This window comes from Motacilla alba, chromosome 1, assembly GCF_015832195.1.
Source record: "Motacilla alba alba isolate MOTALB_02 chromosome 1, Motacilla_alba_V1.0_pri, whole genome shotgun sequence".
Lineage (NCBI taxonomy): Eukaryota > Metazoa > Chordata > Aves > Passeriformes > Motacillidae > Motacilla > Motacilla alba.
Genome location: NC_052016.1, coordinates 57,300,420 through 57,317,414, shown reverse-complemented (window position 1 = coordinate 57,317,414; position 16,995 = coordinate 57,300,420). Strand labels below are relative to the sequence as shown.

The following is a 16,995-nucleotide window of genomic DNA, read 5'->3' as shown; positions in this document are numbered from 1 at the left end:
ATACTAAAGATTTAATTACACAATCCTGAGAATAAAAGCCAAACTCCCATCTATTTCTTCAGTGCAAGAAGATATATTATTCAAAGAATAATAATGTAAAGTCCTAGAATCCTATAGCACTGCAAAATACTTCACTTTGCTATAGTTTGTTGTTTGGTTGGGTTTTTTTCCCCCTCCAAAAAATTTACTATAACTAGTCAGGGAGCAAGAGGTCCAACTCAAAAAAAATTCCAAACTTCTGCATAACTAGGATCACAGAAGCTGTGAAGTTTTCAAATTAATGAGAATTCTTTACAAAAAGGCACAGAAGATCAACAGCTTATGCAGACACAACTTCCATTGCAAGAAAAATAAAGTCCTCCCCAGTCAGGCACAAGATGAACCACCTGAAGTGCACTGGTGCCCTTATACAGTAATTAATTTACAAGTCAGAACTGTTTTCTTTTCCATGAAAAGTTGTCTTTTCACACTTCTTGCAACAAGTATGGGTTTCTTCTCCTCTGGAAATGAACCCTTCATGTTTTTTCCCTGATAACATGAACATCTGTACAAGTCAGGACAACAAAGATCAGTCATCCTGTCTGCAGAGCAATCCTTCACAGTGTTTAAGGAAAAACAAGAGAAAACAAGCTAGTTGTCCTAGCATAGTTTTCCACGTTCCTGCAAAGCAATAAGTTAGAGGACTCCAGAGCCTGAAATCACAGCCAGGCCACCATAATTTATACTCCTGGAGCTTCAGCTTCCAGATGTGGCACAAATTCCTTAACCTATTCAATTTTTACTACATCATTCCACAGAAACAAGCTTTGGAATTTACTGACAGAAAAGTGTATTATTAGACTGCTAGTCTAAAATTAATATTTCATTAGATGATGACTTGAAGAAAGAAAGAAGCTGTGGAAAAATGCTTTTCTCACACTATCCATCATTTCCAAGAGTTTATCACCTTCTTTCTGTCTTCAGTGCTAGTTACACCTGTCACCATTCAGTTTCTATCTCATTTCCAAATCTATTATAAACTTCAAGAGGGCATCAATTCAAAATGCATCAAATGTCCAATGCAAATTATGCTAATACAGAAATTCATTCTGCATATTTTCCATTTTATTCTCAGATTTCTCAATAATTTGCATTTATATTAATATATCATTATCAACAAACAGCAGAATATCTGCTTGTGCACAGAAAAGTGTTTTTTCCTCAGTAATTGCATGAATTTGGCAGTCAGAGAACTCAAGAGGCTAATAGTTCGTTTATTTATCAGCTACTGTTCTTTAGCACCTGCAACTGTGTTCATACTGAAGTTCTGTACACTTGTGGTGTAGCATGGATCATCCAACCTCTTATAAAAGAAATATTTCAGTTTTTTCCTTGCCTGAGCAACAATGAATTCACAGCCAGAATAAACAACTAACAAGAAACACAAGACATATTACAAGGTCCTCTTATTCTGCAAGACAGATCAAGATGACAGAAGGGACTACACATTCAAGGTCAGAAATGAAATTAAGCTACAGAAGAGCAAGGATTAGTAAGAACTGTGGTGCTGCATTTCCACAAGCTGAAAAAATATGCAAGTGCTAAAAAAGAATTCCTTCTCTTAGGAATCATCCATATGTAAAGTTATAAATGTTGTCTTTTATTCAGCATCATAGAATGCAATATACTCACTAAAGTCCATCAACCAAAATCCCAAAGCCTAGACAAGTTAGTGGGGGGAAGACAAGAAGCAATCTCTCGTGTTTTGGGATTTTATTGGTTTTTGTTCATTTACCCATAGTTCCAACTGACTTAAAACTACTTCTTCAGAAAACTCCGAATTAAGCTCTTCCATCTGTTAGAATACTTAAGGTTCCCATCCCACAACTGTTCCCTCCTGTTTCACAGGGCAAGCCCAAGCTGCAGGCATTCCTTCTGCACAATACAGGCCTGCCTTTTTGTGAGAGTACACAGGTAGATACAGAACTGTAGTAACAAAATTAGCCTCCAAATCTGTCCAACTTTCCTGTACACTTAGGCCAAATAAAATGGTCAAGACATTCAAGACACAAATACATCAAAGACTGTAAGTACAATCAAAGTATATAGACTAAAGTATAACAAAAACTACCTTCATCATGATACAGGCTAAAACAATGAGAATAAAGGTTTTTATAAACAAACCAGAGAGAATGAAGGCATAAAAAGAATGTATTGAGAGGTACCCAAATTATTTCCAAAATTATTAGTCTTTTAGAGAGGAAAATACTGGAAAACAATGAAATTGCTGACTTAACATAGTACCTGAAATAAAATTTAAATAGTATTTTAAATTAAGGCAGCTCATTTCTATTTGTGATTTTTAAATGCATTTAAACCTTTTTTGAACAAGCTATTTCAAGAAAGTGATAGAAGAGAAGGCACAAGAGCAAACAAGTTTCTCCTTCTATGCACAGAAAAGGTAAAGCCCAAAGCGGGGAAAAAAAACCCTTCCAGATATAAAATACAGTAATAGGATTATTGAACATCTTTTACAAGAAACTTTAATCTGCATGCAATTAGTTGCTTACTAACCTTTAGCCTTCTCACCATCTCTTCTTTAGATATTTTATCAGAGATTTCTTTGACTCCTGGAGGATATGTGATTTTTCCATCATTGGCTCTTGTCTTTGAATGAGCCATGATTTCACGGTTTTAAAACTGTGGAAAGAAATTAAGAAGACAATGCTGTTTAACTAGTTCATGCTTAACCATATCTTTCCCACTTTGACAAACAAAATCCAACTAGAAATATACCAACAAATCCATACAAACACAAAAAAAGACAAAATATTTTGATTGGTTTCAGTAATGTATACTGTGGAAGACAGCAACAGTTTTGTTGTCCAGGTAGATTGGCCAATGACACAACAAAGCTTTCAAGAAGTACACATCAGAAAAAAGCTAAAACTCCTCATTTCAGAATGTCATTGATCTTCACACTAACAAGACACAACCAAGAATCTTACTGTACTGCATGATCTGTTTCCATCTCTTGGTAATAATAGACCCTAGCTAGTTTGGATGTTCAGACATCTGAAGCGGACTTTGTGCTCATTTTTACTCTTTTGGAAAACACAATTTTCCAAAATGCCTAAACACAAATGCTGTTAATTATTATACATCACCAGTTCTAACTCCCCAATACTGCCAGACAAGCAGCAAATAGAGAATGAAATTAGAGACAGAAATAGAGCAGACCAAATACAAGTCTCTTCTACGCCATTAAAGCCAAGTTTTCAAGTGAAAGACTGCAGATAAGCAATCGTATCTTCTTCCTAAATTCTAACTAGGAATGCAACTCAGTTACTCGATTTCTCAGTCCCCTTAAACTGATGCAAATGAAAACTACCATGTAATCCACTCTAAGTTATGCAGAGTTTCATTGCTTTAGAGAAGGAAGCTGAACTGAAACCTTTACTTACATAAAAGCAATCAATACAAAAGACGGTGAAAAAATTTAGATGGCATGTGTGGGAACAATCAGAATCTTAGAAAAAGACTATACCAGGGCAGTTACAAATGAAGAATGTAACAAAAGAAACAAATTTCTTTGTCATTGCCTTGATATTTTTATTTATTTAGCTAAAAGTATGATCCACTTCTAGCAGTCATGAGTGTTCTGAACTGTGAATCCCAAGTATCGGGATTTGTATTCTTCAGTTCATATTTCATGAAAACAACCAAAGTTACAGATTTTGCTTCATCTTCACCTAATCTTTTACCAAACAAAAAGTTAACATTGGCTTTTAATTTTTTTTTTTTTTTTGCAAAGAACACATACAGCACAAGAAATTTAATTTTTGTAAATAGGGAAAACATGAATAGAACTAACATAATCAGATTTCATTCAACAGGCATGACATGGAATGTACTTCAACAGATAGAAACTGAGTTGACTTTTCTGTGTCATCTTCTCAGCACCTACATGCACCCAGCAGTGGAACAGTGCCAAGTGCTTGCAATTGTAGGAAAAATTGATAATGACAAAGCTGGGAAGAAACAAAGCTCATCGAAATAACTTTTTCTAATACTAAAATAAGATGCCACTTTATCCCCGTTACATTTCTTTAATGCACTGCCGTGACAAGTCCATGTCAAGTCTAGGACTCCTCAAAAGCACACAGAAATTGTAATGAAGTTCACTCTTCTTGCCATTTGACATAGATATTACACTCTACTTTTCAGATGGGATGATGTTATATATTACACCTAAATTAATTTTAACAGCTCATCATGGCAGAATGGAGCCTTGCTCGCCAGAATCTGAGAATGTGTAAAAGCATCAGATGCTTTGTTGGACCAATCAAACTCACCAACTCAAAAAACAAGCCTAATTGTTTTTGAAAAGCGTGTGACAAGCATCAAAGCTAACTCAAGGGAAAGAACAGGAACTAAGGGAACTGGGGAACAAAACTCCATTTTCCAGTTGTGGATAGCTGTCAGATCAGATCAAATGCAGTGGAAACTTGATTAGAACATGATGATGTACTCCCACTTGGAGCACATTTTGAAATAATTCAAAGACTGAAACTCATACATTAGAGTCAAGTTCAACTGTGCAGCCAGTATGTCCAACGGCCATGCAACCAAGCTTTTAAGCTTCAGTGGCATCCAAGGTCTGGATGAAACTGAACATCTGTATTGTGTTTATGTGGCAAGGTTTTGGTAGTGGGGGAGTCTGAAGGCATGGCCCCTGTGGGAAGAGACATGGGGCTGCTCCCATAGCAAACAGAGCCAGATCCAGACAGCTCCAAAATGGACTCATCCCTTGCCAAAGTTGAGCCATCACTGACACTAGCAGTGCCTCTGTGATAACGTATTTAAGAACTGACAAAAAATGCTGCACAGCAGTTACTAGGAAGAAAAGTGAGAAAAACACGAAAAACCTGCAGCCACCAAGGTTAGTAAAGAATGAAAGCAATCTCCCTGCATTTATCTTGACCCATGAGCATTTTGGTCTTATTTCCTTCCCTGTTCCATTAAGCAAGAAGAGTGAGAGAGCAGCAGTGTTAGCACTTAACAGCCAGCCAAGGTTACAGAAAGGGATGTATACAGCTTATCCCTCCAAGAAGTACAGAAAAAAATAAATAGGACTTCATTTTCTAGAGAATTAATACACCTAGTCTTACAGGGTCAAAAATAATTCTAAAAAGGTTCTAAGAAATAGAACATAAAGGATAAAGAATTATAAACCTTTTAATACTGAAAGAAACAAACCATTCAAAAGAAACAGCAGAAAACAGAACCCAGCATTAAAAAAAAAAAAAAAAAAAAAAAAAAAAAAAAAAAAAAAAAAAGAAAATTCAATGCTAAGCAAACTTCTACAACAGTTATACCTTGAATTACCTAACTAAAACTTCATTGCATTCCACTGCTAGAAGTTCCTGTTCTTCTGGACTGCCAATAAAACTGCGTATACCTAGCTTTATCAAAATAATCTGTGTTGAACACTTAGACACTTAGCCGAATCTAGGATTTTATTGGGGGGGGGGGGGAGGGTGTTTTGGTGATTCTAACCAAACGCAAGTCTCTGTGATGTCACATTAGATACATAGCTGTTTCAGTGAACTTCTATCATGGAGAAAAAAGACAGTAACAGCTAAGAACAACAGCCTCAAGGCCAGCTGTATGTACAAGATGTTGAAAATGAAAATCCATAAGTGATGTGATATTCAATGACTGAATTTCAAAATGCTTTTAAAATTCATTTTATAGATTCAGTGTATTGCAAAAGAAAACAGTCTAAGATGACAAGCATTTTGAAAGAAGGAAATTCTTTCAAAGCATCTTTGAGATTCAACAGACTCAGCTGACAGTTTCTATTTTTTTTTAACAAATGATATTTTAGAAGTTCTCGACCATGTTTTAAAAAAGCCAGTATTATTCCATACACACCTCCAGAAGGGAAAGAGCACAAGTCTTACAAGAAGAGGGTGAGGGAGCAGTTGTTTAGCTTGGAGTTGTTTAGCTTGGAGGAGACTCAGGGGAGACCTTACTGCTCTCAAAAACCACCCAAAAAAGGGTATGGTAATGTGAAGATTGGTAATTTCTCCCAGGTAATCTATGACAACACAAGAGGAAATGGCCTCAAATGGCACTAGGGAAGGTTTAGATTTGACATTAGGAAAAATTTCTTCATCAGAAAAGTGATCAGGAATTGAAACAAGCATCCCAGGGAAGTTGTAGAATCACCATCCCTGGCAGTGTTCAAAAGGTACGTGGATGTAGCACCTGGGAACATGGTTTAGTGGAGAACACAGTGGTTCTGGGTTAACAGTTGGACTCAATGATCTTAGAGGTCTTTTCCAACCTTAATGATCCTAAGGAAAAGGAAAATGTTCACATGGATGCCTTTTTAAAGGCAAGAAAACAATTCAGACCATGAAATGCTTTGCACCATGCAGAATCCCAGCATATAAACTAAACTTAAAGATGTGCCCTGTTTCTGCAGTTATATGAGGATAAAGAAGGGAGATAGACATCACAAGAAACTTGAACAAATATATAACAAATTCCAGTCCTAACAAATAGGAATAAAAATCATGATTCAATCAGACTTCGTTTTTTCAGTTATGTTACACAGTATTGTAAGCTAAGTCTTCAGAAACTATGAAGAAAATAAATATATTCTAAGCTAATAGTGCATTTAAGATACAAACCCTACTCTTTGTAGACACAGAGATGATACAGCAGGACTTAAGATGTCCAGGAACTGCTTGTTTCAACACAGAAGCACCACTGCAATTTTAATTTCTCAAAGACCTAAAGTCAGGAACCATGAGCCAGTCTGTAGAAGTATATTGAAAAACAGTAAGTATAAAATAGCATGACAAATTAAAAACTAAGTTATAAGGGAGGTGGGGTGGAAGAAACTACTACAGACAAAAGAAAGAAAGATGACAAAACACATACCCTTTGTACAATGACAACAGGAAAACTACAGCACGGAAAAAAACCCAAAAGCCAAAGTTATGTTTATTGGGCATTATTAGATGAGGATGGATTTAAAAATCACTGACCTCTTGTGACAAAAATCAGAAGATCATATTTAATGTAAAATTATGACTATCAGCCAGACCACAAATGGGAACAATCAATTAATCTGAACAGAGTTAATTAGTAATAAGTACCACTGCCAAAATTGGTCAAGCTCAAATAAATAAACTACACATGAGTTCTGTACATAATCAGTAGCCTCCAACAGCTACTCAGTTCCAGCTAAGTCTGCTGGTCATTACATTACTAAAACATTCATAGATGTTTTCTATATAGTAGATAACTTTACGAATAGCTTAACTTCACATATACTACTTGCTCAATACTTCAAAATACAGACTGTGATTATGCAAATAAAACATGGATTGATATCTTGCATATTAAGTATCTATGCAAATACACTTCATAGGTCAATAAATATTATTAGAGGATGTTAGGTCAATGATCTAACTGGAGGACTTAAACCACACTCCATTTAATTGTATTTTGTTTGGTTGACAGTTTACATTGCCTATGGTGATTTAATTAACTGTGCTAATCATTAAACAAACTGTGCCTTAACACACATGAAGACATCATGTGTCAACAGTGACTTCCAGAGCTCTATACATGTGTTTAAATCCTCATCCTCCAGATAGTTTTGTAGTGTGTGGGGTTTCACCCCCGGATTGGGATGACCCCGAAAGATGGAAAAGTCCCTCCTCCAACCCGTGCCTTCAAAGAAAGACTCAGTAGTCTTCTGTTGTCTGTTCTCAAGGTTGTTTATTGTTGTTTATCTAAAAGATTCTTCTCCCTGAACTGCTGTGGCCCATTCAGCAGCTCAGACAAAGGCACTCTGCCCTCCCAGGGGGCTGGTGCCATCTTTTATATCATATATTACGTACTACATGTTTATGCTTTTTCTCCAATACCTACTATCTATATTGAATGGTGACTTTCTACTCTAAACCAATCTGTGAGTGCCAACATCACCAAAGACATGGAGGCTGGGAAGGAGAAAGAAAGAGGACAGGGCACACCCAAATCCCTCCATCTTAGATCTCCTGACCCCCATGTACAAAACTTGGACCCCTGCGTACAAGGCTTAAAACCCCCCTGTACAGCACTCAGAAATCCTACCCTTTACTTCGTGACTACTTCTACTACAATATCTAAACTTTTGTGACTTCTTGTTCTTCCTGCAAAGTTGGTAAACTGTTCCATGGGTCAGATTCAAAGCCACAGGGGTCTCTGGCTGCATGCCAGGGTCTCAGATGCTTTTGACCTGGGTCTGGAACGTCCGAGAATGTCTGTGGGACATTCTGAGTTCCGACAGTAGTGGTCTTACCCAAGTGATGAAGCAAACTTTAGCAAATCAACCTTTGATTCCGTGCAAGTTTTTCCTGCCTTACTATCGCTTCCTCTTAAAAATCCAGAATCCAAACGTGAAGTCTTAGAAGATCTCCAGAAAGAGTGATCAACTTAGCAAATTCTATCATCATTAATATTTTTCAGAACTTTCACTGAATATATCACTATCTGTATAGTTATTCTTATGATAATTTTAAAATAATGAATATAAAATCTAAGAAAGTATACATCAAATTTATGTGGGCTAATACATATACTTTTAAATCTATGTTTGCAAGACATTTTTCAATGTGCCAGAGAATAACCTTTCTTCACGTTCACAAAGGTATTAGAAGCTCTAGTAAATTTAGTAAGTGGTTCACACAGAAAAAAATTTGAATGTGTAAAGAACTAAATATACATTTCCACAGTTCATACCATCCCAACAAGACAGTGGAGTAAAAAAAAAAAAAACAAACTATTGGCAAATATTTGTCAACACTTTCTCCACAACCATGCAGGATGACCAGTGGCCTCTCACTGTCACAGGCCATTCCATCAACAATCCAAAAACAGCTTAGAAGACGCAAAAACATTTTCCTAAATTGTCTCATGGGATATTGCAAAGAAGCAAAATCTTTTCCATCTCATAAATCACACTACAGGTTTCACTCCAAAGCTCTATTCCTTCTTCAACACACAGTTTGTAATTTCTTCTTATTATTTTATGCATTTTTTTATTTCTGCAACCTCAGTGGGTAGCATTCTTGTATGAATATTAATATAAACCATGGCAAATGCTTGAAGATCACTTTGTTTCAACAACACAGGACGTATGAAAAAATTGTCAATATGTAATTTCCACAAAAGATGCAACTAGGTATCAATAAGAGATAACTCAGCAACTTACAAAAGTGAGAGAGGCAGGCATCTTTCTACTTAATTAGTATTATTAATAAAACACAACATAACAATTTAAGTCATTTACAGAAATTCTTTACATGCTGGTAAATTCCTGATGGCATGTAGCTGATTGACAACAATTGATCAAGGTGAGAAGTAATGTTAGAGACTTGTATTATCCAACTGCCACTAAACTAAAACTATTTCCATAATGCATCTACTGCTAGGGAGTTATAACTTGGCTATAAAAAGCCACTCCAAGCTGAAATTTGGCAAGCTGAAATTAGTTTTTGCTGTTGAATAAAACAGAAAACTTTAGGGTGTTGGACCAAAGGTGCTGATGTAAATCCAGGTCATTCTTCATACTGGTTGAGGTATAATGCCTAGACTAATACTTTCCATTCTCTTTTAGAAATGTATCATGTTATACTGTTTACTTAACTACAATTAAATCAAGATACTAGTATTAGCCATAATATCAATAAAATGCTAGCTTCTCATTTCTGTAAGGCAGCATACTAAGAACTGTTACAGGAAGAATTTACAGAAGCCACTAATTAAATGTCTTCTGGAATGAAGACCCAAATTATAAGGTAAAAGTAACACTCTCAGTCCAACAAATGACATAAAAAGTACTGGGTTTCACTACAGAATGCCATTAATGGCAGTCTTTTAACAGTCATACATAAGTAATGACCTGTTTAAATTAGGAAATACTTTTTTCAAACTTACACCAGAAAATACAGCAAAGCACATTAAGTTTTTTTATATACATATTTAGTTAATAAAGAACACATTTAATTTCCATTAACTTTGTGGAAAATTAAAAGATGTGCAGGTGGTAACTGTGCAAGAAGAGATGTCATCACAATGTAGAGTGGATATAGAGGATTCAAAAAAGAACAAAGAAGAAAAGATTAACACACGATATCAAAATCAGCACGCGCGCACTCAAGGGCCTCAAGCAACTTAAACAGAGTTGCAATCAGTTATGAAATGATCCCAGGCAAGTCCTCACTTCCACTGATAAGAATTTTTTCAAACTTCATTAAAGAAAGCCTCCCAAAGATTTAGCAAGTAGAAAGTATTCAGTACCAACTTATCTCAGCACACAGCTCTCTCCAGTGGTGTTGCAGACACTTGCAGCTTCCACAAAATGTAAGTGACCCAACTTTAAGTTTCAGCATCTTTCCAGATGTTACTGCCTCTTTTTTAATGCCATTTATGAAACAGCATCTTCAGTGAAACACAGATTTAAAAAAATCTCAAAAACTATATAAAAGAATTCACCATTAAACCATTCAACAACCTAAGGAAAAATAAAACTGACTTATTATTGTGAGATCTCTGCTTTCACACTTCTAATCAAGACTAAGTAAAAGGGACTGTAGGAATTAAAATGGCTTCTTTCTGTGTATGGCTGCAGGAAGAGAAATTGCAAAGAGATAAAAACTGGAAGGCAATAGCAAAAGAATCTGACAGAGAAAGAAGAGTGTAGGCTGACTAAATATGATTTTAATAAAATAGACATCTGCAATATATTTGTCAGTTAGCCAAGTACTAGGGAAAACATTTCTTAGGTGGTCACATTCAAGCATACTACACAAAATCTTAAGAAAAGACAAACTATGATGATGTACATAACTCAAACAGGGGGGGTCACAGGCAATGTCCATGCCAAAGGAACAAAATTAAGCTTTAAACTTTTGTACCCATGACTGGGGTGCAAGAAAAGTTTTTATACTACTAAGTGAACTCCAACAACCACTTAGTGAAGTTGTAAGCAGTAATTACAGCCCTCAAAACAGGACAGTTGTACCACAAAGACCAGGAAATACAAAAATAAAGATAAAATTGAAGCCAAACTGAGATATCCACTGTAAATAAGCTTAACAAAAAAAAAATTGCACTTCAGTAGCTAGAATAAAAAAGAAAGTACTGCTGTATAATAATGACTGTAAATAAAGAAGTTACTGAAGCATCCTATATAGGATACTGAACTATCCTATAAAATCAGCTGAATACCCATTTTCAAAGAATGACAGGTAAAATTTTCCTGTGACAACTGGTAACAGATATCTTTAATCAGAAATTACTGCGTCTATACTTACAAACTCCACATTTTCAAATCAAAACAATCACATGGGCACCATCCAAGAATTCATTAACCTCTGTAGACAACAAGGTTTTTTAAAAGTATTTAAAAATTAAGGTGCAGTACCCTTCAATTTAAAAATTAAGGTACAATGCAAGAAAATAAAAGGAGCAATCCCATTACTAATGCAGAACAAAAAAAAAAAGTAATAAAACCACCACTAGAGGTGCACTAGTTTGATATCAGTAGTATTTTGAGAGTTTAAGAAAAAATCTGCATACTGAAGTCAGAATTTCAAAAACAGGGATAAATGTAACTTCCAGGTTTATCATATTACCCTGGGATAATTTATGCTTGGTTCATCTGTGGTAAAACAATCAACACTTCCGTTGCACCAAATATCATTTATTAAGGAAGCATTAAATTGGAAATCATAGACAGATGGATGCAGAGATGGATGATATTGTCATTTAGTAAAACACTGCAAGTTTAGAGCAACAGAAATGTTTGCAAATATCAATAAAGACTGCATATGAACATCTAAACAAGAATATACACACACTGAAAAAAAAAACCAGCTGTAAGGGGAAAACAAGAGGGGTCTAAAGAGGGGCCAATGCCTAGGTTATAGTCTCATAGTGATTTTTCTACCCAGCATTAATTCTAGGACAAGGTACTTCAGAACCTCCTCTCCCCACTGAAGATACTCAAGCACTATCTGCACACAATCCTGTGCAATGTGATCTAGGGCAACCCTGCTTGTGATCAGAGAGGCTGGACCAGGTCCCTTCCAACCTGACCCATTCTGTGAAACAAATAAACAAACCAATGGCCACAAACCCAAAACTCCATCAGCTAACACCCATCTTCAGGTACTGGCAAGAAATACTTACTTGAAATACTTTAGCTTGAAATACTATGTGCAGCCACCAGCGCCTGTCATCCAGAGAGTATAAACTAGGAGAAGCGCCCATGAAGTCTATTCCATGAGGACAGCACATGCACAGAGGTGACAAGAAGAGACTGCCAGAAGGGTAAATAGAAAAGAGGCAGAAATCACCAAAAATCACACTAATACCAGGAGATCCCACCCAAAGAAAATTAATTACATAAGACAAAAAGGTCAAAGATAAATAGCTCAATGATGAGAAACTGACCATGAGAGGCAGGCTTCTAGTTTTTAAATTAAAATTTAACAATTACTGTTTTGTCAATATCTGAAACAAAATATCCAAACAGAATACCCTACAACTTGATCAATATGCAGAGATTAGCCCCTTGCTTTCATATGGTACATTTGAAAAGCAGACCATGAACTCCACAAAACATTCTTTTTCCAGAATCACCAGAAACACTCGAAGTTCTTAAGCTGATACTCTAAAATAAGAGAAGAACTGACCTACCAGCCTAGGTATCAAAATTCCACAATATTATGGATGTAATGGTTTATGGTTGTAATATTGACACAGCTGTCTTTTACCAGGGAAGTTATTTTAAGATTTAGTAAGGCAGGAATTATTTGTTTCCTTCCTCCAGCTGCTAGAAAAGAATGGGGGAAAAGAGGCAGGAATTACTATTTTTCTTTATATTAACTATTTTCAAAAAGCAGTCATAGAAATCTCAGATACCTTGCAATACATCATTCCAAATGATTAACAGCTGTAGTACTCACACAAACAGAGAAAAAAAACATGCAAGAATGGCATGGAAGCCATGAGGAAAATAAGGAGAACAGGAAGCAGGAGACGAACTACAACACACAGACATCAGGCACAAATCAAGTTTAACCTCTGTGTTGCCCCTTGGGGAGAAACAAGACTTGGTACTATTTTAGCGTACCATTTATTTGGCTAGAAGCGCCTTATTGAGTCTCACCATGAAACTTCATTGGTTTTTCGTTTTGTTTTGGGGGTTTTTGGTAAGAATTAAAATTAAACAAATGTCCCCCACAAGGAAAAAAAAAACAAACCCAACATTAAGAATATTAAAAACCAAAAATAAATAAAATAGGCAACTAAAATAAATTTTTTTAAAAAAACTAGTATGCTACCACAGAAGCAAAATGACATTATGTAAAACTTCACAATGGTCAACCAATACAAAATTGCCTTTGTAACAAGTCAGAATTTCTATACCTAAATGAGATGCACTGTCATTCCTAACTTTATATATAATGTTAAAAACCACAAAATTATACGCTTTATATCCCACTGCAAATAATTTGATACACAATTACTAAAGATCAAACAAAGAATGCTAGTGGGAATTGAACTGTAAGACCTAAAAAAAGTATGGGTATTCAACTGCAAAGTCGGATGCTGTTCTACACAACAGTGCATCCACTCCTAATCAACATGAATTACAAACAGACATTTATATTATAACTGCATAGAGCAATCTTAGTACCAAAAAAACATTCAGCTGGGTGTTTTACAAATAGAAGTTGTCTACCCAGATGGCTTCTATCAGTTCAGCTTTTCTTCCCAGCTAAAACATTTTATCTTGCTTTTTGCAAAACTGTGACAGAAAAGCAGACTGAAAAAATAACTGTGTCTGCAAAGACAGAGAAAGAACCCATAACTGATCACAAAGTACAAATTAGATGAAGACATACTACAACCAGGTGAACTAAGTGCATTATAAGACCACAAGGACCAGCAACAGTTTCGCAATCTAGTCACCTACTGTCATATATGGATCTATCAGTAAGATCACAAAAAAAAAAGCTGAAGATTCTTTCAATATTTAAGTCTTAACTTATCTTTGACACCTACCTCAACACCCAACCAACATGTATGTTCTCTGCCAATAATATATTGACTCCTGTAACTTTTTCTAATGCAATTATTCATCCCTTACAATTATTAAGCCCTGTGGGGTTGAATAGGGTTGAATTTTCACAGAATGGTTGAGATTGGAACTGTGGAGACCACCGGGTTGAATCTCCCTGCTGAAGAAGGGTTGCCTAGTGAGGCCACACTGGTGAAGCAGCACCTTGGCTGCTGTGTCCAGTTCTGGGCCCCTCAGTTTAGGAAAGAAAGCTGAGAGGCTTGAGCATGTCCAGAGAAGAGCAACAAGGCTGGTGAGGGGCTTGGTACACAACTTCCTGAAAGGTGGTTGTAGTCAGGTGGGGGTCAGTCTCTTTCTCCAGGCAACAACTGTCAGAACGGGAGGGCACAGTCTCAAGCTGCAACAGGGGAAATACAGATTGGGTATTAGGAAGAGGTTTTTCACAGAAAGAGTGATAAAATATTGGATCGGCCTGCCTGAGGAGGTGGTGGAGTCACCATCCCTGGATGTGTTCAAAAAAGGACTTGATATGGCACTTGGTGCCATGGTTTAGTTAAGGTGTTTAGGACATGGGTTGGACTCGATGATCTTGAAGGTCTCTTCCAGCCTAGTGGTTCTGTGATTCTAAAGCCGGTTTGCAAAGGGGTGCATCCAGATGGCTTTTGAGGATCTCCCAGGATAGTAATCTTGCCAATGTCCAGAGCAACCTGTGCTGGTTCTTGACCACTGTCATGGTGGAAACATTCAGAATGAACCTCTTGTGTTTCAGTGTGTGCACATGACCTCTGGATCTATTACTGGGCACCACTGAGTGGAGTCTCTCTCTATCTTCTTTGTATCCCACTTCCAGAAATTTACATACAATAGTACATTTTAGTCCTGTCTTTTGTATAAACAGGAGCATATGTACAGCTATGTCAACTTTCTTGATAGTATATTCACAAACTCTGGTTTGTTTTCTGTATAATATTTAGTTATCCTTCAGTTGCAGCTCATCACTCCCATTAGGACACAAGGAGATAGAATGAAGCAGCATCAGAGGAAGTTCAGATCGGACTTTCGGAAAAGGTTCTTCACTGACAGGTGATTGGTCACCCCTGTCAGAGTTCAAGAAGTATCTGGACAACACTCTTAATTATATGATTTAGTTTTAGGTAGTCCTGTGTGGAGCAGGGAGTTGGACTTAATGACCCTTAGGAGGTCCTTCCAGCTTGAGAATTTCTACAGTTCTATGCCACAGTTGCTGCACAATGTCAAACAAACTCGTGGCGTGCATCACTGTGTGAGCTGTGCTTCCGTCAGGCTCAGATCTGTGCTGATGTGCAGTAAGGACATGGAGCTCATTTTACCAGATGTGTCACTGCCTCACAGTACCCGGTAACCCACTCCCCAAGAAGGCCTCTCCTCCTACCCAGGAGACCATTAACCAAGAAACAAATCAAAAACAATGATGAAAAATTGTATACACTCCCCACTGGATTGTGTTCCATAAATAGAAACCACTAGGACATAAGTAACACCTATAGGAAACTAATGCTTATTCATTTTAAAAGGACATTTTCAACTGAAAGGAGGAAGTTTTAAATTATTAATAAAGAAATATAGGTGCTTGCACTATGACTGTAAGCATACAATCATGGTACAACAGCTCAGAAAGTTTCTACCTATTACTTAAAGGTACGAGAACTTTTCATGCACACACAAGAACTGCTCATTGCTCTCTCCTTATTCCCCTGATGTTGGAAGGTTCACATAGCCAAACCAGACTAACAAACACATCTGGTAAATCCTGCTGACAACTGAATCCATCACTAATCCACCTGTCTGCTTACAGCCAGATGTTGCTGTTTCTTTAGCACAAAAAGCTGGATTTGTTCACACCTCAGCCAGATCCTCAGTTCAAGAGTAGTCTGTCTTAATTAAGACAAAAAGCTCAGCTTACCAGAGAAACAGCTGAGGTCTGGACACACTTCTACTAAGACGGACCAACAAGCTCTATCAGACAAAGGGACTAGAAAGTTTAGGGATTACACGAAAGGCATTCAACCAAGAAGCAAAATTAATGAGAGAGGGAAGCAAAAGGGGAAAAAATGGAAAAAATAGAAACAAAACACACACAAAAATCTGAAAGAAGCCAAGCCCCACTGCCATACACCACAGCTGACACACCCTATCAGCCTTGAAGTTCCTAAAATGCACAAGTTACATAAGCATCTGAAGGGAGGGCATCAAGAGGATGGAGCCAGGCTCTTCATTGTGGTGCCGAGCAATAGGACAAGAGGCAATGGGCAGAAACTGATGCACAAAGTTCCATCTGAAGACAAACTCCTTTTTCATAGGGACGACTGAGCACTGAAACAGGCTGCCTAGACAAGTTGTGAAGTCTCCTTCCCCAGAGACATTCAAAAGCCATCAGGACACAGTCCCAAGGAATGCGGGGGCTAGACTAGATGACCTCCAGTGGTCCCCTCCAACCTTTTCTATTCTATGATCCTGTAAAGCCTAAGACGTGTTGAAAAAGGTGAGAGAGGAAATACATTGTACAATGAAGGACAGGAAGCTCAAGAAGTATGAGGACAAACTAGGCAGAGAAGTCACTAAAGAGAGATCAGAATAGAAAGATCAGCTGCCGCTGGCAGGAGGAGAATGCAGCCCCAGCAGATCTCAGTTCTTTCCAGAGCATACAGTGTGCAAACACCACGTTACACTGCCCTTCTATCAATAACAAATACTTGCAAGAATCCACTGAAAAGCTCTCATATCTCACCCCACTTAAAGCTGCTAAAAGAGAAACACTTATTGCTACTAACAGCATTCCATCAATTAGTCATGGATACAAAGTTAAAGGTTACAACCTAAAG

The 16,995-nt window shown here is 37.0% G+C and overlaps 1 protein-coding gene across 4 annotated transcripts in view; it reads right to left on the bottom strand.

Moving 5' to 3' along the window:
• The window catches only part of PDS5B (PDS5 cohesin associated factor B), a 102,394-nt gene that overhangs the window by 78,434 nt on the left and 6,965 nt on the right, over positions 1-16,995 (bottom strand). For all 4 annotated transcript variants that reach the window (XM_038159750.1, XM_038159740.1, XM_038159758.1 and 1 more), the window contains exon 2: positions 2,554-2,679. In XM_038159750.1, coding sequence (XP_038015678.1) covers positions 2,554-2,661 — 108 coding nt within the window. In that variant the 5' untranslated portion in view covers positions 2,662-2,679. The remainder of the gene's footprint in view (positions 1-2,553; positions 2,680-16,995) is intronic.